This window comes from Pleurodeles waltl, chromosome 7, assembly GCF_031143425.1.
Source record: "Pleurodeles waltl isolate 20211129_DDA chromosome 7, aPleWal1.hap1.20221129, whole genome shotgun sequence".
Classification (NCBI taxonomy): Eukaryota; Metazoa; Chordata; class Amphibia; order Caudata; family Salamandridae; genus Pleurodeles; species Pleurodeles waltl.
In genome coordinates this window covers 429,799,126-429,824,543 of record NC_090446.1, presented here as the reverse complement: position 1 = coordinate 429,824,543, position 25,418 = coordinate 429,799,126, and the positions used below count along the sequence as shown (strand labels likewise).

The 25,418-nt window shown below is 50.2% G+C and overlaps 1 protein-coding gene across 1 annotated transcript in view; it reads left to right on the top strand.

The window, feature by feature from the left end:
• NFATC2IP (nuclear factor of activated T cells 2 interacting protein) overlaps window positions 1-25,418 on the top strand; it is a 635,351-nt gene that overhangs the window by 546,257 nt on the left and 63,676 nt on the right. Inside the window, exon 6 of the mRNA XM_069243947.1 lies at window positions 1,359-1,439. Coding sequence (XP_069100048.1) covers window positions 1,359-1,439 — 81 coding nt within the window. The remainder of the gene's footprint in view (window positions 1-1,358; window positions 1,440-25,418) is intronic.

The following is a 25,418-nucleotide window of genomic DNA, read 5'->3' as shown; positions in this document are numbered from 1 at the left end:
CATATGCTATGGGTGGCCTCATTACTGCTTTATTGACTTCCCAGACACAAGCCCCAGAGTACAATAATCCAGCATTCTCCTGAAAGTACAAGTTGAGCACCTCTGGGTGGTGGTAGAAATACTTGTACAATCTTATGATTTTTACACAAATGCATGAAATCTAGTAGAAATCTAGTAGCTTTCTAAACATGATGCAGATCATACTTGTATTTGATTTGAATAAAAAAAAAAACTAAATTTGAGGTCAGATTGGTATTTGATGAAAGTTGCATGGTTTTGTTTGAGTTGCTTTATCCAAAATGAAAAATATTTCTTTGCTAGCATAGTGTTTACTTTTATAGAACAGCAAACTGATATTTGAGGACTGAATGAATGCAATTCTTGCACTGGGAAACGTATTGCTGAATTATTTTAATTGATACCCTACTACTAAGGTCGAACCTTGTGTAGGGTTGCTGCTATTTTTTTTTTAAACATTGACTACTGATGCCATAAGCCTGTATGATTTGTAATGGTAGCTTCTCTGAGCCATTAGGATGTCTGTCCTGGGAAGAGTTCCGTGAAAGTGTTTTTCCTTCATGTTATGTCAGATGCTCATTCACAAAGTATAGCATACTACTTGGATGAGGCAGGATGGAAACATGGAGGTTCTGAGTAGAAATGGATAGTTAAACAAGGCAATAAACAATGTGAAATTACATGCTCTGGTTTTATGAAGCACTTCTAACACAGCATGTTTGCTGTTTTTATTTTATTTAAATTTTTTATTTTATTTTTTATATTGAGCTGGAAATGCAGTTTAGTCAAAAGATTTAAGAGTTTTGCACCTCTAACGATCTCTTCCTGATCCTCCAGTAATTCATCCTGGCTTTTCAACTCCTTTTATTATAGAAGTAATACCAAAATGGTATTGGGTGCCATTTTTGTGAAATTCTGTGGAGTGTTAATTAGGCTTATCAATCCGGCAGTGGCTCCTACCAGGATTTCTGTAATAGGGGAGAAATAATTCTGGATGGTAGTGCATGCTACTTTATTTCCCCCTACTGTACAGCTGTGGATACTTATATAGTCAGGGAGGCTATATGCATCACTATTTGTATTTTTTGTTTCTTCAGGGGGTGGAGGGAGAAGGGGGCGCACTTCAGGATGCATGTGGGATGTCTGAGGTTGACTGCTAAAGTTGTGGAAGTCTGACTCGATGGCTAACATGCAGAACTGATGTGATGTTTGAGGAGGCTGTGAGGCAGGAATCTGTTTTTGTTTAATTTGGGATCTGGTTGGGCAGATTCATTGGAGGAAGACTATTGTTTCATTGGGCCTAGCATATATTTTTCTTGATCACAAATATTTACTTTCAGCAAACGGGACAAGTCCCCATCTCCACCACCAGCATCACTCTCACCCAAAAGGAGACGGGGGCGAGCATACAAGAAAATCAGGTAACAATAGCCTTAATTTGCACTGTATTATTGACTGTACTTAGTGTTCCTGCTCGAGGGATTAATTTTAGTACAGCTTCCCATTGAATCTGTTTGGTTACTAACCCTAGAGTTGTGATCTTTTTAGTGGTTTGAGATTTCTATGCAGTCGCAAACCATTGATACATACCTTTACAGATCTTAACTAGTTGGCGATGCCGCTTTCACACTGCTTTCTATTTACAATTCGGAAAGGATTATGAAAGCATTTTGTGTATCAGGAAGGCATTTGGCTCTCCAAATGGCCTTTGTCCATTGAATAAAGGTTTTGTGGTCAGTGCCTCTAATTTTGAGAATCGGAGGATTCGTGACTGTAAATTATTTTCCGGCCATAGATCAGATACAGAATGGGAGTCTGAACAAAGATTTCCTTGTCCAGTGTTACATCACTACCCCTAGATGTATGGTGTTAAGTAAAATGTGTGCTAGAACATTTCTTTTATCAAGATTTTTTTTTTTTTTTAAATCTGAAATTGTTTGGTTATCCTTGAGGAATGAGTTCAGCAAGTCTAGATACCTGTATTTTCATGGATCCGCCTGCTTGTTTTTTGCCCTCTGAAGGAGTGTTAGAAATAAGGTTTGCATTTGCAAAACCCACGTTTCTGTTAGGTAGATAGTTGCTTGCTATTCATTGAATTTATCCTGATGTACCGTAATACTTGTTTGTACGTGATTCAAACAACTTTGAACTTATTCTTGCATCTACTGGTAATCAGTAGTCAATGTTTGCTTTATCTGTTGGTGCCGGGAATTGTTTAGATGTATTCTGGTTGCTTGGTTCGGGAGATTATGAAGCTTGTCTAATTTCTTTGGCAGACCAGTGTAAAAGATTCTGAGCAGAGCCCGTTCTGTTGCAACTTGCAGTTTTTTAAATACATTTTACGAAAATAAGCTAACCAAGCCATAATTAACACAGTAAAGGGCATTCCTCACGTGTATAGTCATTAATTTAATATAGTAAGTATAAAGAAAATTAAAGGAATATATGCAGGACGAAGCTCTATACAATAATGATACGGAGGCAGGAAAGTTATACAGTTTTACTGGGGGGGAGGGAGAGACATTCGGTAAGCAATATGCATGTGATGCCAATTCAAGCAAAGGTATAAACATAACCCACATCTCCATGTTCATCGTCAGAGTCCAATGATAGGAAACAGTATCTCAAGGGCTGCCATATATCTCTCGGCCTAGAAATTGGTAGTTGTAGTGACCCGTAAAGTTAGCAAGTGGTATCACAGTATGTCATATTCCAAAGCCAAGTGGTACTCATACCCCAGTGGAGAGCAACTTGTCTCTTGGCCAGGAAGAGCGCAATGGCGGTAAAGCATTGTCGGCATAGGGATAGAGGTTTGATGTAGCCCAGCAGGGCCAACAAGGTATCCGGATCAAGTGCCTGGTCGATCATTAGGCATATTCTAGAGAATGTCTCTGCCCAGTAAGAAGAAATCACTGTACAGCCCCAAACCATCTGCGCGAAGTCAGCATGCTCAGCCTTGCATTTAGGGCAGTGATGTGGCCTCATCGGGTCAAGCTTAGCCATGACTTTTGGGGCTGTATAGGCGCGGTGCAGGTACTTGTAATGTAGCAGCTTGTCGGTGGTTGTTGGACACTAGTTTAGTTTGAAAACGGCAGTAATGCCACGTTTTGTCTGGAATGGCATGTCTTAGGTTGTGTTACCATGCAGCCCTAGATTTCTCCTGACCTGGAAGGTGTAACTGCAGTGAGATGCGATAGAGCTGGGATGGTATTTTGCTATTGTTTGGGGTGGATATCACCAGTGTACGTTGGAAGTCCTTAGGTTCTTTATCAGTATTTAGGGTCTGATGAAGTGTACTGTGCGAGTGCTGTATAACTGTCAATATATGTCTGGTTCCCACCTTCAAATACAGTGGGATCAGATTTTGGTATGCCATTGAGAAACCGGTCACCAATTACTCTTAGTTGGAATGAAGTCAGTGTATGTTGTGCCAGATGCTCCTGTGTAAGTGGGAGACATGGGTTATTTGACAGGGGGATATGTGAGGATTACATTGTTTTCCCCTCCCGAGTATCGCCACAGCTTAGACCATGCCCAGCAGGTAGTGGAGAGTGTCTGGATATTAGCGGGGTTTCGTGGGAGACCCTGAGTGAATATGGCAGGGGAAATTCCGATGTTTAGGCTCTTTCGGGGATAAGGTAAGGCAGCCTTGCGTATGGGTGGTACCAATAATAGGCATAGTAAGATTGTGCCACTAAATAGTACAGCTTCAGATTTGGCACCCTAAATCCACGGATCATAAGGAAGTGTCAGTTTCCCAGCAGATACGAGGGAGACAGCCCACCCAACCTAGTTTTACCATAAGGCGCCGCAGGGTGGCGACAAAGCTGTTACGGCTATGGGGATACTTGTAAACCGATACAAAAGCCGGGGGAGAACTGCCATTTTAATAATAGCAATGCATCCTGACCTAGTTAACGGCAATTTAATCCAGCAATCTATCTGGGTAGTTTGGTCAATAGCTGGACCATCATTTCGGCGAATGAGTTCAGTTTTGTCTCAGTGCACAAATCCCTCCCAAATACCGGGGTATATTCTTGCATAAACATGGGGGTATTCCAGGGTGGACGGGACTGCAGTCCTGTTAGTGGAAAGAGATCTGATTTATTCCAGTGAATTAAGATACTGAAGAAGGACCTGAAGCATATTACCTCCAGAATGGGTGGAGACCAGTTAACAGCACGGTCACGGACAAACAATATTATATCGTCCGCATAGAGTGAGGCGCAGGACTGTGGTAGAACTGTAGGCCCCGGTGTAGATGCTGGTCTTGAAGGTGCTGGACTATCTGGGGATGGGAATAAAGGAAAGGAGGGTGGAGAGTGGGCAGCCCTGTCTGGTGCCTCTGGTGATTGGGAAGGTGTCTGTGTGCTGTTAACCTGAAGGCGTTCTTTGTATAGTAGCAATACGAGTTCCCTGAAGCTGTGGGGTATCACCAGTTTAAGGGTTTGCACGCAGAAATAACCATTTCAGTGAGTCAAATGCTTTTTCAGCATCCAGTAAGGCAAATGTGGCAGGAGTAGTGGGTATGATCTGGTTCAGCAGTGAAAAATTGTGCAAAGATTAACGGAGGTGGAGCAGTGCGCGGGGCGAAGCCAGATTGCATGGGAGAGATAATATGGTCCATTAAGAGATAAGAGTAGATAGGATCTTGGCCAATATCTTGTTGTCACAGTTCAGAAGTGAAAGGTCTGTAGGAGGTGCACAAATGAGCAGACTCTTCTAGCATAGGAAGTAAGGGAATAGCTTCAGGTAGAGTGGGGAAAGCATGCCTGTCTTGAGTGACTCTGCATAGACCTCCACCAGGTGTGGGGTTAAGATAGTTTTGTACGCTTTATAGAAGTTCCCGGTGAAACAGTCCGAGCCGGGGGACTTAAAGTTACTGAGTTCATCGATTGTGTGATTCCTTCGCATGTAATAGGGGCCGCCAGGAGCTGCTGTTGTCCAAATTTGAGCCACACCATGGTTACCTCAGTGAGGTAATTCGCCAGGGCAGAAGTATCTCCGGTCGTTTCCAACATGTACAGCTGTTAACAGGATGTGAATGTGGCTATGATAGAGACATTATTATTCATAGTGGTGGCTCCATCAGCAGTGTGTAGGTTTGGAAATTATATGGCCTTGTTGGGGACCGGTCCCAGGAGCTGAGCCTATGTGCGACCAGGACTAACTCCCGCACCATACCGGTGCACCCTGGCATATTTGGCCAGGTATGCCACTTCATGATCTGGTAGATCACGGAACTCTTGCAGGAGTGTTGATCGGCTGTGCAAATGGGACGGTTGAATGCCAGCCTCATCTGTCATCTAGGTCCCGCACTTGCCCCTCCACCTCACCAAAGTCCTTCCTTGTATTGCAGAGCACACCCACATGTTTGGTGATACAGAACTCCCTTATGTAGGCTTTAAAGGCTTACCAGAGCATAGATCGGGTGGCAACTGAGCCTGTGTTAGTGGCAAAGTATTCAGTTATTGCTTCCTGATGTTTCTGTTCTGAAGACTTCATCTATAAGTGTGGTTTCGGGAAAGCGCCAGCACCTGGGAGAGTCACCAGAGTATGGAACTTGCAGCATCATTTTTACCAGGGTGTGGTCAATTAAAGTGCATGGTAGTTGTGTAATGGTGGTGAGCCCTAGTAGGGCTTCTCGGGAAACGTACCAGTGATCTGTGAGGGTCCAGACATTGTGTAGGGCAGAGTAGAAGATTTAATCTTTGGTGTGGGGGTAGCACGGTCACCAGGCATCAATTAGCTGTAAAGTACCTAATACGTTAGTGAGAGCCTGTAGCGATCTACGCTTTATGACTGTGGGGAAGCCAGCTGTATCAAGTCTGGGGTAGCACAGAAGGTTGAAATCCCCTCATGAAAATGTAGTCCACTTGAGTGCAGCCTTACAACGCGGACAATTTATGATAAAGCTCTGGACAGTCTGTATTGGGTGCATATGCATTAAATAGAAGCAGTGATCTATCTGCTAGTGAACAGGATACCAACAAGTACCTGCCCTCAGTATCTGTAATACATTCATGGCAAACAAGGGGGATGCTTTTATGGACCAGGATACATACCCCACAGGAGTAGGAGTAGGAGCAGAAGTAACAGGTGGTGCCCCATGTGGCAGCAAATGTGCAGGTATCATGAGGGGAGAGGTCTCTTGTATGAAGGCTAACTGAACCCCATGCCAATTTCCCTTTTCTGCGGTTATTTAGACCTAATTTTCCAAGTTATGTATTGGAGCTCGAATCCGGAATTCAGACTAGGATGGTGTCATTCATTGTAAAGTGAATAATGTTCGCACATGTGAGTTTGTGCCAGCAAGTGGCTCAGTAGCAAGGCAATAGTATGGCAACATGAAACCAACAATTGTTCAAAACAACCCTACACCCCCACCAGAGGAACAGAACTCTGGCGAATCCCAACATCCAGAAAAAAGCAAGTGAACTAACATTTCAGTATACACCTTGGGGGAGGTAACACTCGGGAGAGCACCGCCCAACTATACAGTGAGAACACACCAGTAAGAGGACTGTCAATCCAAGCAGCTCGCCCACCAATTGCATATGTAGGAAAGTAGTGACGAAAGCATGGAAGGCAGATTTAGAAGCAGAGGGGAAAAGCGGCGGTAATCAAAATAGTGCCTACATTGTAGCGACTCATGGCTTTATATCATGCTGGGTTTCTGCAGCGGAGTCTGAGGTGGACCCATGTGGCGGTAAATGGTCAGGTGAGTTTGCGTCTAGCCTATGCTGCTTGCAGAACCGTAGAGCATCCACCATGGTCTGGAATGTGTTGTCCATTCACTTCGACTCTCAGGCGAGCTGGTTACAGCATATTGTACTAGAGGTCTCATTTTCTATAGGTTTTCACCTGCAAGGGGGGCGGGGTTGTTGTGTTAATAGTCAGTGTCCAGGGGGTGGGTCGGTGGCAGAGTGAGTGAGGCCTTCAAGAACGCGAAGGGCAGCTGCTTCTGTTTTGAGGGGGGGTAACCACAACTCACTCCACCAGCAAGGTGAGGACACTTGGCAAAGGTGAAAATGTAGGCTAGGTAATGTCAGACAAGCAAGGGAAGTAAATGCTGTTATCTTTAATGTTGTGCCAATAGCCAGATAGGTGCTTAGCATGGCCTAAACCAGGCTTCCTGTGGGAGTTGCGGGAGGCAGCCAGATGTGCCAGGGGAAATTGTGGTGGTTATGTCGGTCCAAGCAGTGTGTGAAACCTGTGAAATTGCCAGGGTCTTTTACAGATGTGTGCAGGAAGAAATATAGAACCAGAAGTAAAGTTTCTGCAAGGTGGGTACCCAGCGCTGCGCATGCTCTAACCAGGATGCAAGCAGCTTTAGGGAGTGTAGCATGAGGAATATGGCAGAAATTCATGCACAACGCATTCACAGGCATGTCATGTATTATAGGAGCAGCTCCCTGGCCCCACCTTAATATTGCAGTGGTTCAGTGCGGGTGCACTTATGGTGAGTCTGCACAAACAGTCGGGAGTGGGAGACATGTTGCGTCTTAGCTCCAGAGTACAGCACAAGGCAGTTTCAGGTCAGGCGAGGTCAGCACCATGCAGGGGCAAGTAGGCTGCAGGTGAAGATCATGGCAGCCTTCACACAACTAATAACAGCCAGGTTGGCTTCCAGCTGATGTCTTAGGGGCCGAAGTGGGTAGCCGACAGTCCTGCGCAGGCTTTTTACACTGCAGCCCCACCCTCGGGCTCACCCACGGCCCCTGTCAGCGTGGGTCCTCCAGGGGGGGGTCACACCAGGCCCTGGCGGCAGGCCGATGCATCATCAGCAGGTGGAAGGCTGTCTGTAATGGTGGGGAAACAGTGCAACAAGCCCAGCTACACTCCCCCCCCCCCCCCCCCCCCCCACCCACCCCAACGTCCATTTTAAACCAGGCAAAGAGGGACATACCGAGGGGCAGATGGTGCCCAAGATTAATGATGGTCAGGATATTAATCGAGCTTCAGAGCCTTGCGGCCATGCCCCCCTGCACAGTTATTCTTAAAAAGCATGAAGGACTAATTTTCAGCATGGTTGCCAATTTCTAGCCTCCATTTACATCAGCCAAGTTTCATCTGCTTCTGGCATCCCCACACACCCATTGAGCTACTGGGAACTGAAAGTGATGGAGTAGGCCCTTGTGATACTCTGAATACCTTACCGGAATATGTGGATGATGATTTTGTGGGTGCCTCTATAGTAGGACATACATTAGGCAGATTACATTGTTTGTATAAATATCTTCACCTTACAACAGTCGTCAGCACTATTACCATATTGTGTAAACCGCACCAAATTTCATATAAAGCAAGAGATTGAAAATAATTAATGTACTCTGTATTTTTTCGCTAAAACGTATTTGTTTTTTCATTGAACGTGAGGTAAATTATGGATAATACCTCCTATTCCTGAGGTATTGCAATTAATGAGTTTCACAGGAAACTGTTGAATTGTAGTAGGCCTTGATCTGAGGACAGCCCATAACCTCACCTTAGCAGTATGACCCAGGAAGCTGTGCTTTGGAACCCCAAGTAAAGGACAAAGATGAAGTCATCCTAAGGACAGGCCGGGGTACAAAATGTTGTCCTGCATTCTGCCAATGTTCCAAAGCAGCATAAATACAGGATTTCTGACCAAAAGGAGTTGCTGCACACGGTTGGAAAGATGTGATGCTGGTGGCTTAATTTTTATTGGTTGTACCTCTCCCTCTTAGCATGGGCAGGTCTGTATTAGTTGACACTTGTTTGTGTGGCCTGCTGTTGTCAAAGACTTGGACTGTTTGTGGTGGTCTTTGTCCTGATCTTTCAGGAGTACTGGTCAGCTCATCTGTGTGACGATCCATGTGAAGGTCTACTCTGGTCACAGATTGCCCAGGGACCATGGGATCGCTGCATCCCAGATGTGGAAGAAGCTAGGCCCATTGAGAAACTGGGATGTGTCGATGCAGAACCTCTTTCCTAGCTCTTCACTGAGTATATACGCTCATGGACCCTGCCATATAAAGTTAATAGCCTTCCCTAACCCCAGGAAGTCCCAAAGGTTCAGTGCTTTCACACCACTGATGTGGGGCTTAGTTCTGTTGACTTAACCAGGATTTTCTGGAATCAACATTTTTGATTTGTAAGGCCTAGCAAGTCAAGTTCAAAGTTAAGTTAAAATTGAGGTTGATCCTGGTCCTTAATCCATAACTTAAAACTTTTGAATGCAACTGTAGTTTTCAAGACTTAGGCAGCCAAAGATGGTGGATTCCTCCCCCATCAATATAAACCATTTAGAAACATAATTGGTTTTATGGACCACTTTTGTTTTATTTATGAAGAACGTACTAAAAATCAGCATAAAGCTTGGTTGCCTACAACCTGGAGGCCATCAGCAAATGTGCATAGGGTTTCAAAATCCAACCCAAATATAGTAACTTAAGGCATATCAGCTCACTAAATTTCAAGGAAAGGATACTGATAAAGGGAGCCCAGACATCTTGGTAAGTTTCTAATTTGTTCTGCAGAGTCCGTTTTACAGTGCCCACTATTTACCACAGTTCACAAGGCCAAGCAGTGCAGTCTGGGACTCTGTCCAGGTCCCATAGGGAGAGTGCTTTTTGTCGACCTTGCATGGATTTCAGTGGGTATGTTAAGTAGTTGGGTAGACCCAGGAGGCCGTTGTGGGGGGGTGAGAGATTGAAAGAGAAAGGGGATTGAGAGGGGGATTGAGATTGAGGGGGTGATTCTAACCCTGGCGGTCGGTGTTAAATCGGCGGCCAACCCGCCAACAGGCTGGCGGTCAAAAAAATGGAATTCTGACCCTGGCGGGAACCGCCAACACAGACAGCCACTTTAACATTCCGACCGCCACGGCGGTACAAACAAACAGCGTGGCGGTCACCGCCAACAGCCAGGCGGCAGACAATGTACCGCCCACACTATCACAACTCACCAATCCGCCACCTTTTCCGGGGCGGGAGCACCGCCGATAAAAACACGGCGGAAACAGACTACGAACGGGAAAACGCACACCACTACGCACTCCAGGAGGAAGGAGGACAGCATGGAACCCGAATTAAACATCCTACCTGCTCTCGTCTACCTTATCTACCACGAGTACGAAGTCCAGCGCAGACGACAACGGTGAGTACTGCACCTACGACACACGGGAGGGGGAGGACGAAAGGTTACGGCCACACACATATGTGACCCCCCCCCCAACTATGTACACACCAATGCAGAGCAACAAGTCACAGTGACACCACCCAAACACCCCTGAAAAATGCTATGACATAAACAAATTTGGAATAAATATTTTATGTACCAAAAAGCTCCTGAAAATTATCGTACAACCATGAAAGATATTTACAAGAAAACAAATGATATACACATCAGTGTATAACTGAAGTAACAAGTCCTGCACATCCTACGAATTCATCATGTCCGTGGGCCAAAGTTTTGAGAAACAAGGGCAAAGCCCACACAGGAGACCTGAGTCCTTTGGAGAGAACACTGCAGGGGCATCAGATGTAAAAACTACAGGCACCTCAGGGGGAAGCGAAGGGGGGGGGGGGCACCACAGCCACATGAGTCCACGACGCCAGATCCACGAGGAGCCACCATGCCCACTGTACCATCCTGGGGAGTGCAAAGCCACAGTCTCTCAATGTCTCTACAGTGGGTGGGCTGCCCACTGAGACTGTGGCTTTGCACTCCCCAGGATGGTACAGTGGGCAGCCCACCCACTGTAGAGACATTGAGAGACTGTGGCTTTGCACTCCCCAGGATGGTACAGTGGGCAGCCCACCCACTGTAGAGACATTGAGACTGTGGCTTTGCACTCCCCAGGATGGTACAATGTCTCTACAGTGGGTGGGCTGCCCACTGTACCATCCTGGGGAGTGCAAAGCCACAGTCTCTCAATGTCTCTACAGTGGGTGGGCTGCCCACTGTACCATCCTGGGGAGGGCAAAGCCAAAGTCCATCAGGTGGATGACAGTCTCCACTGGTCAAGGAGGAGGCATGGTGGGCACAGTGAACCATAAACAGTGCTTGAGACGGCGGTGCCCAGCGGAGCGGTGCTTGAGATGGCGGTGCCCAGCGGAGCGATGCTTGAGACGGCGGTGCCCAGCGGAGCGGTGCTTGAGACGGCGGTGCCCAGCGGAGCGGTGCTTGAGACGGCGGTGCCCAGCGGAGCGGTGCTTGAGACGGCGGTGCCCAGCGGAGCGGTGCTTGAGACGGCGGTGCCCAGCGGAGCGGTGCTTGAGACGGCGGTACCCAGCGGAGCGGTGCCTATCTTCACGGCGGGGCCCTGTTCAGCGGTGCCTATCTTCACGGCGGGGCCCTGTTCAGCGGTGCCCTTCTGCACCGTGGGCCCTGTTCAGCGGTGCCTATCTTCACGGCGGGGCCCTGTTCAGCGGTGCCTATCTTCACGGCGGGGCCCTGTTCAGCGGTGCCTATCTTCACGGCGGGGCCCTGTTCAGCGGTGCCTATCTGCACGGCGGGGCCCTGTTCAGCGGTGCCCATCTGCACGGCGGGGCCCTGTTCAGCGGTGCCCATCTGCACGGCGGGGCCCTGTTCAGCGGTGCCCATCTGCACGGCGGGGCCCTGTTCAGCGGTGCCCATCTGCACGGCGGGGCCCTGTTCAGCGGTGCCCATCTGCACGGCGGGGCCCTGTTCAGCGGTGCCCATCTGCACGGCGGGGCCCTGTTCAGCGGTGCCCATCTGCACGGCGGGGCCCTGTTCAGCGGTGCCCATCTGCACGGCGGGGCCCTGTTCAGCGGTGCCCATCTGCACGGCGGGGCCCTGTTCAGCGGTGCCCATCTGCACGGCGGGGCCCTGTTCAGCGGTGCCCATCTGCACGGCGGGGCCCTGTTCAGCGGTGCCCATCTGCACGGCGGGGCCCTGTTCAGCGGTGCCCATCTGCACGGCGGGGCCCTGTTCAGCGGTGCCCATCTGCACGGCGGGGCCCTGTTCAGCGGTGCCCATCTGCACGGCGGGGCCCTGTTCAGCGGTGCCCATCTGCACGGCGGGGCCCTGTTCAGCGGTGCCCATCTGCACGGCGGGGCCCTGTTCAGCGGTGCCCATCTGCACGGCGGGGCCCTGTTCAGCGGTGCCCATCTGCACGGCGGGGCCCTGTTCAGCGGTGCCCATCTGCACGGCGGGGCCCTGTTCAGCGGTGCCCATCTGCACGGCGGGGCCCTGTTCAGCGGTGCCGATCTGCACGGCGGGGCCCTGTTCAGCGGTGCCTATCTGCACGGCGGGGCCCTGTTCAGCGGTGCTCTTCTGCACGGCGGGGCCCTGTTCAGCGGTGCCTATCTGCACGGCGGGGCCCTGTTCAGCGGTGCTCTTCTGCACGGCGGGGCCCTGTTCAGCGGTGCTCTTCTGCACGGCGGGGCCCTGTTCAGCGGTGCTCTTCTGCACGGCGGGGCCCTGTTCAGCGGTGCTCTTCTGCACGGCGGGGCCCTGTTCAGCGGTGCTCTTCTGCACGGCGGGGCCCTGTTCAGCGGTGCTCTTCTGCACGGCGGGGCCCTGTTCAGCGGTGCTCTTCTGCACGGCGGGGCCCTGTTCAGCGGTGCTCTTCTGCACGGCGGGGCCCTGTTCAGCGGTGCTCTTCTGCACGGCGGGGCCCTGTTCAGCGGTGCTCTTCTGCACCGCGGGCCCTGTTCAGCGGTGCTCTTCTGCACCGCGGGCCCTGTTCAGCGGTGCTCTTCTGCACCGCGGGCCCTGTTCAGCGGTGCTCTTCTGCACCGCGGGCCCTGTTCAGCGGTGCTCATCCAGCAGGTCAAGGGAGCCAGACCTGGCCTGGACTCCCTGCTCAGTTGCCCTCGGACCGTGACGTTTCTGGACCCTTCGGGGACGGACTCCTGGCCTCTTCAGTGTCCTCCTTCCCAGCTGGGATGTGACATGTGGGGTCCACCTTCTCTGCGCTCCTGCTGCCCTTCCGCTCCTTTGATGGGGCTCTCGGGCCCTTGCCTCCTCTAGATGGTGTGGCTGGTGAAGTGGCCGCACATTGCTCCTTGGGGGGCAGCCCTGTCAGTCCTCGCACGGCGGCCCTTGTTTTTGCGGGTCCTCTTGCCGGGGGGGGGGGGTGGCTGGACGTGTCCTTGCTGCTGATCGATGTGTCACTGCTGGCAAAGGGTGGACTCCAGAACCCATGCACAACAGTGACACTCGAAGCTGGGCTGGTGGTGGCTGCGGTGCTCTTGGGACTCTTTGCAGATGGAGGGGGGAGCTCATCGGAGGGAAAGAGGTCAAGATTAGCCAGGAAAAGCTTTTTAGGTCCAAGGTAAAGGGTAGGAGAAGTGGTGATGGGAGTGGAGGAAGAGGATGTGGTTGTAGGAGAGTCAGGTGTGCTGTCATTGGGTGAAGGTGCTGGTGCTGTAGGCTGTCGTGAGGTGGATGTCTGTTGGGTGGGTGGCTGCCTGCGTTTGTGTGTCTTGGAAGAGGGGGTGACAGACACAGTGGGAGAGGACACAGGGGACGTGTAAATGGCAGTGGGGGTGGTGACTGCACGAGTGTGGACTGTACTGGAGGGTGAGGTGGTGATGGAAGCACTGGCTGATGTTGGGGTGCATGCAGGTGTGAGTGTAGACGTCACAGGGAGGGAGGAGGGAGACTAGGAGGAGGGGGACACAGAGGTGGTTGTGACTGCTGGAATGTCTGCATCTGTGTGTTGCTTGGGTGAGTGTTTGTGGGATCTGTGGTGCTTGTGTCTGGATGAGCTGCTCTTGGGTGTTGAGGTGTGTGCAGGCTGGTCTGATGGTGTGGATGGGATAGGCTGAGGAACAGGAGACAGAGACAGGCTGGAGGCAGTCAGAAGAGGGAGGCTGGAAACAGGGACAATGGCTGCCGTCAGTGCTGAGGCCAGAGCAGTGAACGCTCGTTGATGGGCAGCCTGACCCGAATGAATGCCCTCCAGGTACGCATTGCTCTGTTGCACCTCCCTTTGCACACCCTGGATGGCATTCAAAAGGGTCGTCTGTCCAACAATGAGCGTCCTCACCAGGTCAATGAGCTCCGCACTGAGGGCAGCAGGGGCTGAGGTGCCTGGGGCGAAGGAGACGCGTGCCTTCCTGGGCGAGCGGGCACGGAGCGTAGGCTGAGGGGCTGCTGGGAGGGCGGTGCTGGTGCGCTGGGTGGCGGCTGTACCTGTAGAGGCGGGGGGCCCGGATGTTGCCGCCACCGCTAGGGAGCTCCCATCCGAGGACGTGTCCGAGTCGCTGGTGTCACCACCGGTCCCCGTTGTGGTGCTCCCCTCGCCCTCGGGATCACTGGTGCCCTCGGTGTCTGTTCCTGGGCGCACCGGGGCCTTGTGTCCTGCAGCTCCCTCGTGCTCCGATGCCAAATCTCCTCCGCCTGATGATGCTAATGCACACATGCACAAGAAGATGAAGAGAAAGGGTGGGGGGAGAAAAAAGAAGACCAGGTTGAGTGCATGCAATGTCAACACCGTTGGCGGAGAGGACAGACACAGGAGCCTCATGCACTAAGCCGCGCATTCGGGGTACACTACTCAGTACTACTGACTAGGACAACAGGCCAAGAGACGTCAAACGCGCACATGGGTGATGCTGGACCATCAATGGCTGTACTTGTCACCCTACAGAGGTGGGGGCCGGGGGCACAGGGCCATGCCTAAGGGAGAGGACTACACTACAGAAAGCGCCCTGGCCTAATGTCACCCACAGCCCTCCTCCCCCACCCAGACGCCTCCACTGCGCAGAAAGATAGGAGAATGTGCTGATACTCACCCCCTTGTGTCTGCTGTGATGTCTTAAAGCGCCCATCCAATTCAGGGTAGGCCACCGCCAGGATCCGGGACATCAGGGGGGTCATGGTGCGACTGGCACCCCTCCTAGGTTGGGAGGCCATCCCCAGCAGTGTTTCTGCGGTCTTCCTTGTTCCGCGGCGGATGTCCTCCCACCTCTTGCGGCAGTGGGTGCCCCGTCTGTTGTGGACCCCCAAGTTCCGGACTTCCTTGGCGATGGCACGCTAAATCTCGATCTTCTGATGGGCGCTGACCTATTTGACATGTACAGGGTGGAAAGGAGGAAATCATCAATGACCTGCATGTTAGATGTGATTGGTCCCCCCCCACCAACTTTGCCATATGGCACACGCTCTCATCTGTTGTGCGTTGCACTCCTCATTCGCCCCCCACCAACTTACATCCACCCCAATCCACACAGGCATAGCCCATTCCATGTGCACCCGGTGTACTCACTTGTTGGTCTGGAGGACCGTAGAGTAGCGCATACTGGGGGAGGACCCCATCCACGAGCTTCTCCAACTCTTCAGACGTGAAGGCAGGGGCCCTTTCCCCAGTCGCAGCAGCCATTGTCACTTCCAGACCGAGGTCACAGCAGCACTTGCAGTATAGGTCCTCTCCTGTGGATGATCAGGTCTCGAGTGATTAAGCAGATAGAAAATGGCGGTCACGCCCGCGGCGGTGCGTACCGCGGCGGTGTGTACTGCGACCGCCGGCGCACATCGTCATTGGCTCATGAAACCCATAGGGTTCAATGTTAACCAATGCGGCTTTGCGCCGCGGTCTTCGACCGCCTACCGCCACGGTGTGCCCCGCCAGCGCATTGACCTCACATCCCATTGTCCCACTTCACAGGTCAGGCAGCCGCCATTTCAAGGGCCTACATGGCTTAATTTTGACTGCGACACACAGGCCTAGACCTTGCATTGCCACACATACACGCCTTTCAACCCATTGCCATTCTTTAACTGTGCAAGCTGTCTGTACGTACCTGTGGTTTGCCTGACTCTGTGCTCCATGTTGTCCTTCCTAGGCACCGTCCGCTGGGGCTTGCGAGGAGAAGGACGAATCCTCGCGTGTACCGACCGCTGGTGGACCTGTCGACAATGGAAGAACGCCATATAATACTTCGATACAGACTTGACCGTGCCACTATCCATGAACTGTGTGCCCAGCTGGAGCCAGCCCTGATGTCCCCCATCCGCCAACCCACAGGGGTTCCCCCTCTGGTGCAGGTTTTGTCAGTCCTCCATTTTTTGGCAAGTGGGTCATTCCAGACAACAGTGGCCATGTCATCTGGAATGTTTCAGCCTATGTTTTCAAAGATTTTGAGCAGAGTGTTGTCTGCCCTGATGAAACTCATGCAGAGCTACATCATTTTCCCAGAGGAGGGTGACTTGCCTACAGTGAAGGGTGATTTCTATGCCCTTGGACATATCCCCAACATCATTGGTGCCATTGATGGGACCCATGTGGCTTTGGTACCCCCAAAAGACGATGAGCAGGTGTACAGAAACAGAAAAAGTTATCATTCGATGAATGTCCAGGTGGTCTGTTTGGCTGACCAGTACATCTCCCATGTAAATGCCAAGTTCCCAGGGTCAGTGCATGACGCTTATGTTATGCGAAATAGCAGCATCCCCTATGTGATGGAGCAGCTACAGAGACAACGTGTGTGGCTAATAGGTGACTCTGGTTACCCCAACCTGCCTTGGCTACTGACCCCAGTGTGGAATCCCCGGACCAGGGCAGAGGAACTGTACAATGAGGCCCATGGGCGAACTAGGAGGATCATCGAAAGGACCTTTGGGCTCCTGAAGGCCAGGTTTAGGTGCCTGCATATGACAGGGGGGATCCCTGATGTACTCACCAAAGAAGGTGTGCCATATCATCGTGGCCTGCTGTATGCTTCACAATCTGGCATTGTGACGTCCGGTTCCTTTCCTGCAGGAGGATGGTGCAGATGGTGGTGTTGAAGCAGCTGTGGAGCCTGCGGAGAGTGAAGAGGAGGAAGACTCCGAGGACGACACAGACAACAGGGACAGAGTAATAGAACAGTATTTCCAGTAGCACACAGGTAATAATCACCCATGCCATTTTACATTTCCTGAAAGCCTCCTGCATCTCAACTTTGTCGATTTCCCCCCAGAACTATAAACATGATGTTTGATTTTCCCTTCCCTTTTCTGTGCTGTATGAGCCACTGCGTGACCTCGGCTTGGTTGGCCCATGGACTAATGCCAAGTTACCTCGGTATCTGTAATTCACAATGTTAAAAATACGTAACTGATATGTAATGTGTCATACATTTGTAAATAAGACAGGCTGAGTCCTAATTGATTTCAGTGCAATGTGTGATTTATTATTAGTGCATAGATATTGGTACATGATAGTGAAACAGTGATGGGTGGGGGTGGAGTAATGTCCATGGCAGAGTCCAGTTCTCAGTCTCACAGGTGCATTGTCCATATGCCTGTGGCAGGATGGAGCAGGGGCAGTTCAAGGTTTGACAGGGTGGCAATGTTGAACAGTGGGAGGACTTCAGGGGGTATGTGATGCTGGCGGGGGTCTTGACATCCTACTCTGTCGGTTTTTTTGATTTCAGGCTCCTTTTGCGGGGTGGTTGTTGTTCAGCAGGAGGTGGGGTTCTGGTGGGCTGTCGTTGTGGTGGGGCCTCCTGTCCACTAGCGCCGGCGGAGGTGGTAGGCTGTTCCTGTTCGTGGCTAGTGACAGGGGCCCTGTGTGATGCCACATGGTCCCGAAACGTGTCCTCTATACGGTTCAGGGCCTGGACTATGCTCCCCATAGCGGTTGAGATGTTGGTGAGTTGGTCGCTGAACCCCATGTAGCGTTGCTCCTGCTGTGCCTGGATCTCCTGGAACCTGGCCAGTACCGTCGCCATCGTCTCTTGTGAGTGGTGGTAGGCTGCCATGATGGTGGTGAGGGCCTCTTGGAGAGTGGGTTCCCTCGGCCTCTCCTCCCCCCCCCCCCCCCCCCCCCCCCCCCCCCCCCCCCCACCCCCCCCACCCCCCCCCCCCTGTCGCACAGCAGCCCTCAGAGTTGCCCTGTTTCCCTGGGCCTCTGTCCCCTGGATGGTGTGCCCACTCCCACTGCCCCCAGGTCCCTGTTGTTGTTGGGTTGGTGGGTTACCCTGGGGGCCCTGTAGTGGTAGACACACCGCTGCTTGACCTGTCCTAGAGACAGAGGCATGGGCCCGCTGGGTGGGAGCTGTGCTGTTGTTCCCAGAGGGGGTTGGGTCTGCAGTGGCCTGTGTCTGGGTGAGGGGAACCGACTGCCCAGAGGTCCCCGATGGTCCGGGCTGGTCATCAGGGTCCAGGTCGACAGAGCTGCTGTCATCACTAGGGGCCTGTTCCGGGGGTGGGATGGACATTTCTGGTCCCTACTGACCGGTGTGTTGTCGTTCGGGTCCTGCATGGGGTAAGAGGGTATGGTTATTGTTTCTGTGTGTGCATTAGCTTGCGTTTTATGGGTGCTCTTGTCCCCCAGTGCTGGCATTCCCTTGGGGGAGGTGTTGTGAGGGTGTTTTGTGGGGGGGGGGGGGTATGTGCAGTGGTCATGCTTAGGTGATGGGTGTCCATAGTTTGGGGATGGCATGCAGGGGTTGGTGTTGGGTGGGTTGTGCTGGAGAGACATTCTCAGGGAGGATGTGTGCTGGGGGGTTGGGGGTGAGGGTGGGGGGTTAGCATGCTGGGGGGGGTGAAGTGGTTGGCCTTGTACTTACCAGAGTCCATTCCTCCGTGTACTCCAGCGAGGCCCTCAGGATGCAGGATGTTGAGTACCTCTTGCTCCCATGCTGTGAATTCGGGTGGAGTGGGTGGGGGTCCCCCGCCAGTCTTCTGCACTGTGATGTTGTGTCGCGAGACCATCGATCGCACCTTCCCCCGTAGGTCGTTCCATCGTTTGCGGATGTCGTCCCTATTTCTGGGATGCTGTCCCACCACGTTGACCCTGTCCACGATCCGCTGCCAGAGCTCCGCCTTCCTTGCTATGGTGGTGTGCTGAACCTGTGAGCCGAAGAGCTGGGGTTCCACTCTTATGATTTCCTCCACCATGACCTGGAGTTCTTGGTCCGAAAAGCGTGGGTGCCTTTGTGGTGCCATGGGGTGGTGTGTATGAGGTATGGGGTGGTGTATGTGATGATGTGTGTGTTGGTGTGTGGTGCTTTGTGCTTCTATGTGGTGTGTGTGATGTTGTGGTGTGCCTCTGTGTCTGGCTATCTATTCTCTGATGTGTCTCTCTCTCCTTCGTCTCTGGTTTTTGTTGGTAGGGGTTTGTGGGTGATGTGGGTGTGTGTTTTATATGGTATTGGATGTGTGGGAGTGGTGTGTGTATGTGTTTCAGGTGTGTGCCTTTCAAATTGTCCAATGTGGTAGGGGTTTGTAAAGGTGTGTGTATTTTGACCGCGGCGGTGTGTACCGCCAATGGAATACCGCAGTTGAATGACCGCCGCGTGGATTTGCGGGTCATAATGGGATGGGCGTATTTCTGTTGGCGTGGCGGTGGAGGTTTGGTCTTCTCCAGTTTACCGCTGGCCGCTGATGTGGCGGACTGCAGTGGAGGGCGGATTTTTGGAGGTTTTGCAGTTGTGGGTCAATGTCCGTGGCGGCTGGCCGCGGCGGTATTGTGGCGGCCTTCTGACCGGCGGTAAGCGGCTTTTACCGCAGAGGTCAGAATGACCCCCTGAGTTTTGAAGGATCGGTCTCTCAGTACTGGGCCAGTTGGGGGCAATTCCAGGGCAAATGCAACAGAGCCAGTGTACCCCTGCATCTCCTCCACCATTTTTTACTGAGTTCTGTACCCACGCAGGTGTCTGGTACCATTGGGAAACTAGCTTGGAAGCAGTCTCAGTACTGGATGTGCTGCCTGCTATATGCCGTGCCCTGTAGTAGGTGGAGGAGGAGGACGGGGGGGGGTTGAAGGATGGGAGCTGTGCCTGAAGACCATATAGCTCTATCCGGTAGCTGTCATTGTCCTTGGGAAGATCCATTTCTACAATTGTTGTTAATGGTCTGTGTGCATGGAGCTTAATGGTCAATACCCCCCAAGTTGGGACCCTCTCAGTTGGATGATTTAAGCCTCTGACATTGAGGCAAATTATTTTACCAGTGGAAATGATGGAAGTGAGTGAGAAAGTGCTGTATCAAACCCAGAAGCCAATGGTGTGCATGTAGCAGGAGGTGGGCGGAAAACAGTATGTCGCTGCCCAGGTAGTGTGTTGTGGCCTCAATGTGTTTTGGGTGACTTGAGGTGCTGTTAGCGAGACTCGGCGGGGGGGGGAGGAGAGCAAAACATCAGAAACAGATGTAGGAGTCCTTAAAATCTAGAGCCGTCATGAAGTTGCCTTGTTCGTGGAGTGGAATAACTAAGAGTAACTATGTGAAAGTGTTCTGAGAGAAAGTAGTGGTTTAGGGGTCTGAGCTTGCTGTGAGGCCAAGGCCACTAACTTTACAAATCACACTTAGTCAGGCCTGTTACGGGTCTCTTAGGGATGACTGTATCCTGTATTGCCATAGTTCCACATGCATCCACTACAACAATGTCTGTCTAGTCAGTGGTCAAGATCCTGTGCCTCGGCTCATTAAGACCAGAGATGCATCCCTGACAGGGTTGGGGTCATATCTTCAGGACTTCACAGTCCAGTTCCTCTGGTATCTGTCACCACTCCATGCACATCAGTTATCTGGAGCTTCAAGCAATATTTCTAGCTGAGAGCTTGCATTCCTTACCTGTCACAAAAATGTGTTAGTCCGGTCGGACAACATGACAACAATGTGCTATCTACAAAACATTGGAGGTTGAGGGAGGGGAGGGCGTTTGAGGTTGAGGAAACATGCTTGTTCCTGTAATCGCAACTTGCACAAACAATATGGAAGTGGGCTCATCACCCTCATTCAACTCCTGGCAGAGTATCTCCCAGGAACAGATGAGTTAGCAGAGCTGCTCAGGAGGACGCATCAACAAGTCCATGAATGGGAACTTCCCCACTTTTGGAAGTACTTTTGAAGGACTTATGGGTGAATTCCTCAAATAGACCTTTTTGCCACAGCAGAAAATGAAAAATGCCCAAGCTTTGCATCCAGGTACCCTCACCCTCTGTCCAACGGCAACACTATATGGATGAATTGGTCAGACATTTGCCCACGCGTTTCTACCTCTGTCTGAATTTCAGAACCAGAACTGGAATGAGAGGCAAATATTTCTCACCATGAACCTGGTAACTCTCAATATGGCACGTCAGCCATGGTTCAAAGTGCTTCTGGACCTCTTGCAGGTTCCCCACAAGAAGCTCCACAACAGGCTGCAACTTCTCACACAGGTTTCTCGTTTCCACATCAATCCAACCATTTTCTTATTGTGGCTTTGGGGGCTCCGAGGTTAAGTGAGTTACTGTAATCCAGGCGGGCAAAAATGAGTGCCTGGACTACTAGTCCTTTTGACATAAAAGGAAGAGTGAGTTTTCCGAAGCATTCTCAGCATGCTATAACAAGTGGCTACAAGCTTTGTTGCCTGGGAGTCAAATTTGAAGAATTTATCTAGCCACATTCCAATGCTCTTTACAGATGTTTTTGGGGAAGGAGAGTTCCCCAAGCAGCTTGGCCAACCCAGTTCCAAATCTGAGTGAACGTTGTTGCCTAGGATCATAAGCCCAGTATTGTCCATTTATTTTGAGGCAGAAGCTATTCATCCATTTGTCCGCCTCTCTAAGCAGGGGCCCAGTGAGAGGTAGGGGGAGTCTCGCCTTGAATTGAGGGAGAAGACCAGTTGTGTATTGTCTGCGTAAGATTAATGAGACCACAGGGAAGGATGGTATCTAAAAATGGCCTCACGTGCAAAATTGAAAGGGTCTGGCTTAGTGAGGAGCCCTGAGGAACTGCACGTTTTAGGGGAAGATTTCTGAAGTACAGCCCTCATCAAAGACCTGAAAGATCCGATTTTCCAGAAAGGACTTCAACCAGACTAGGGCAGAACCAGATGTAATCTGTCCACAAGAATGCCATGTCTTCGTGTCAAAAGCTGAACTTAGTTCAAGGTGGATGCTTGCTGCCGATCTTCCCTAATCAAGCAGCCTTTTGGCTTCTACCACTGCCAGGGTTGCTGTCTGGGCTGTGATAAGGGCCTTTGGGTGCGATGTAAAATGTCATGATTTTCCAGAAACTGACGGCATAAGATTCACATGTTTTTCTAGAAGCTTATCACTGGAAGGAGAGGGATCAGGTGATAATTTTTCAAATACATATTTTTGTTACATGATTATTTAAAAAGTACCACTCACTATAATTCATTCAGACTGCATGTATACCACTGACTTTCTCATCACATTCAACACATTCTTCCCTCGTTAAAACAGTAATTTTTGCCATAAAGTGGACTCCGCAAAGACTGGCTGTATCATCTTGGAATATTACCATTACTTGCTGCCTTAAAATAACTTTTCCAGTGATAATCAATATTGCTTAGTGTATCATTACTTGATATGACAAATTGTTGATATACAAAGGTGTACTTTCTGAAGAAAGTACTCAGTTTTCAAGCTGGCCATATATAAATATTAGCATCATTTGGTTCTATCACTCCCCAGCATAATCTTCAGATGATCATTATGGCATATAATTCTCTTTTGTGCTTCTTTCTACTTTTCTCTACGAACATTTTGGCAAAGCTGTGCCTTCTTCAGGAGAGCCCAATATTGAATAATCCTTCAAATCTGCAAGCATACACTGCTGAGCAAACGACATCCATCATAGAACTTTTTTTTAAAAATCATCCAAGTTGCATTAAAGTTGACCAAGGCCAGAATAGCCACCAAATCAAAAATAACATCACCCTGTGTCTTGGTTGACAGACTTGGGTAGGTTTTCCCCAGAAAACCTAAAGTAAATAAGACAAACTATACACCCATATAACAGAATGGTGACACCAAGAAAAGTGGAGAGTGGAGACTTCTCCAACATGTGTTTTACAAGATAAAAGCTTCTAGTCACCAGTTATTCAGAAGAAAGTCGCACTAGGAAACCGAAACAGACATAGAAAAGTTGATGGTACCGCTGAGGGTTCTTGAGTCTAGGAAAACGAGCTGACCGTTTGAAAAGAGTTGCCAAATTCTCCTACCTATGTATGCATGTTTGCGCCTGTAACTATCCAAAACGGGCCAAGAGTTCTCAATCAATAGGAGGCTTCGTAAGTAATACTGAGGATCTAGAAAAGAGCTTTACATAGTAATATTCTGCAAAGGGAAGCTTTATTGGCAGTTGATCATTTAATGGAAGAACATCTTAGTGAAGCTCCTGGAGATTTCATCAAGGACTGTCTGTATTGTGCTTCAAGAGAATACATTTGCGTTTGGAGGCAGATTGTTCAAACAAACCAAATAGTCCTGGCCCCTTGATATACCTCCGTTAATGTTTGATGGCATGTGTGGCTTTAGATACACATGCTGTACATAAGTCTACCATCTAGTGATGGGTCTGGTGTGTTACAATTTGTTCAGAGAATAGAATCTTTTCAAGTCGCGATATCGAGTGACTCCTCTCTGTGATACTGCGCTTGGGCATTGAGTCCTTTGTTAGATTGTTTACTATCTGGTTCAAATGTGTGTTGTTCCTGCTCCTAATTTCCTCGGCTCAGTCAATTCCAAACTGTTCTCTTGCATCTTTCATTCAGCGGCTGTATTGTACTTTGATCGGTTCTTCTCTATTTCATAATCTGAGATTCTGCACTGGGAGTCAGCTCACTGCCCTTTGGGGGTGTCCACACCCATCCTGTGCCTACTTCTTCATGTGGTGTTGAAGCTACACAGGGCTAATGGAACAGACTCCATTTCGGTTCTTCCCTCTGCCATTCTAAATTCTCCCACACCAACCAACATCTGGTGTGTAACTTGTCTCTTCCTGGACCACATCAAACAAAGCTGCAATGCCTTCCGGTCCTTTTGATCCAAGACGCTCCGGGACCCAATAGCACATCGATTGGAGATGGCGTCAAAGACACTAGACAACACTCTGCATATCTTAGGGGAAGAGCATGTGTAGGAGGAGCCGGAACAGGAGGGGGCCTTCTCTGTCAAAGACTGAGTTGGACTTCCAATCCGATCTTGAAAGCCAACCGGTTACCTCCCCTGCAACCTGTGAGTAGAACAGCGTCTACTCCCCATACAAAGACTTTAAAGAAGCCCCAGAAACAAGTTTCCGTACCGCCACTGCCTTCAGGCCAATGTCAGATCCAAAAATTAACTTTGGATACCCCACCCTCCGGCTCGGCACCGGAAACATCCAAGACCAAGTAGTCTTTGGCATTGACCTTCGGCTCTGCAACATCCCATGTAGCTCCGGGATCGACCCAAGCAGCGTCTGCACCGAACAAAAAGCCTACTGCACCTGTTTCGGAGTTGACCGCTTCAACTCTACACAAGACTTTGGCTCTGAAAATTTCAGAACATAAGACTGTGCCTTCTAAAGACTCCAGTCATTCCTTTGAAGCTGCTTCACCAGTGGAGCCCATCATAGAAATAACGGATACTCGCCAGCTCCATATTCAAAAAGGAATCGGAAGAAATATTGCTCCTTCAACCCCTCACCCCCTAACCATACCCGTTGCAATCAAAAAGAAATTCACCTTTTGATGAGGCCTTGTACACTGCTCCTCCACCTAAAAAGGTCTCAAAGGACCAGGCTCCAGTTGGACCCCAACCTTCTCCACCGCACTCACCAGTGCTTCTTTCTACCCCTACACCACCTCCCCAATCTTCTACACCACTTATTGATCCAAAGTTATTACCACAGGGTTTACCACCACCACAAGGATATGATTTGGGTGACATGCCACAGGACCTAGACCCATGGGATTCATACAATCCAGATCCTATTCTGCCAAATGAACCTTGACTTATATCCAGCACAACCATTACCACCTGAAGACGCAATATCATACCAGCAGGTCATAGCAAGGGCAGCCATATACCACAATGTCCAGCCCACACTGACACTATTGTAGAGGATTTCCTCTGTGATGCACTGACTACCACACAGTCCGTTTTTACCCATCTTTCCTGGCATGCTTAGAGATGCCAATGATATTTTTAAAGAACCCATAAAGTTTCAGGTTATCACCCTAATGGTGGATTTCAAATACAAGGTGGCGCCTACAGACCCTCTATATGGGCACTAATCCCTCCTGACTTTGTAGTCAGTACAGCACGAAAACCTGCTAATAGTAAATCCACAGGAGATGCGCCCTCTCCTGATAAAGTAAATAACTAGATGCAGCAGGGAAAAGAATGGCTGCTCAAGTTGCCAATCATTGACGTATTGGCAATTCAGGCACTTTTGGCACAATATGACTGGGCCCACTGGAAAGACATGGAGGATCTCCTCCAGTATCTCCCAGAGGAACATCGTAAAAAGGCACAAGAGGTAGTTTCAGAGGGTCAAATAATTCCATCAGGTGTGCAACTGATGCCACAGATACTGCAGCAGGCAGTATTAATACTATTGTACATAGGCACGCTTGGCTTAAGTGTTCAGGATTCAAGCCAGAAATACAGCAGGCAGTCCTCAATATGCCATTCGATGGGGAACACTTGTGGCCAAGAAGTAGACAACACTATAGAAAAACTCAGACTGAGACAGTAAAG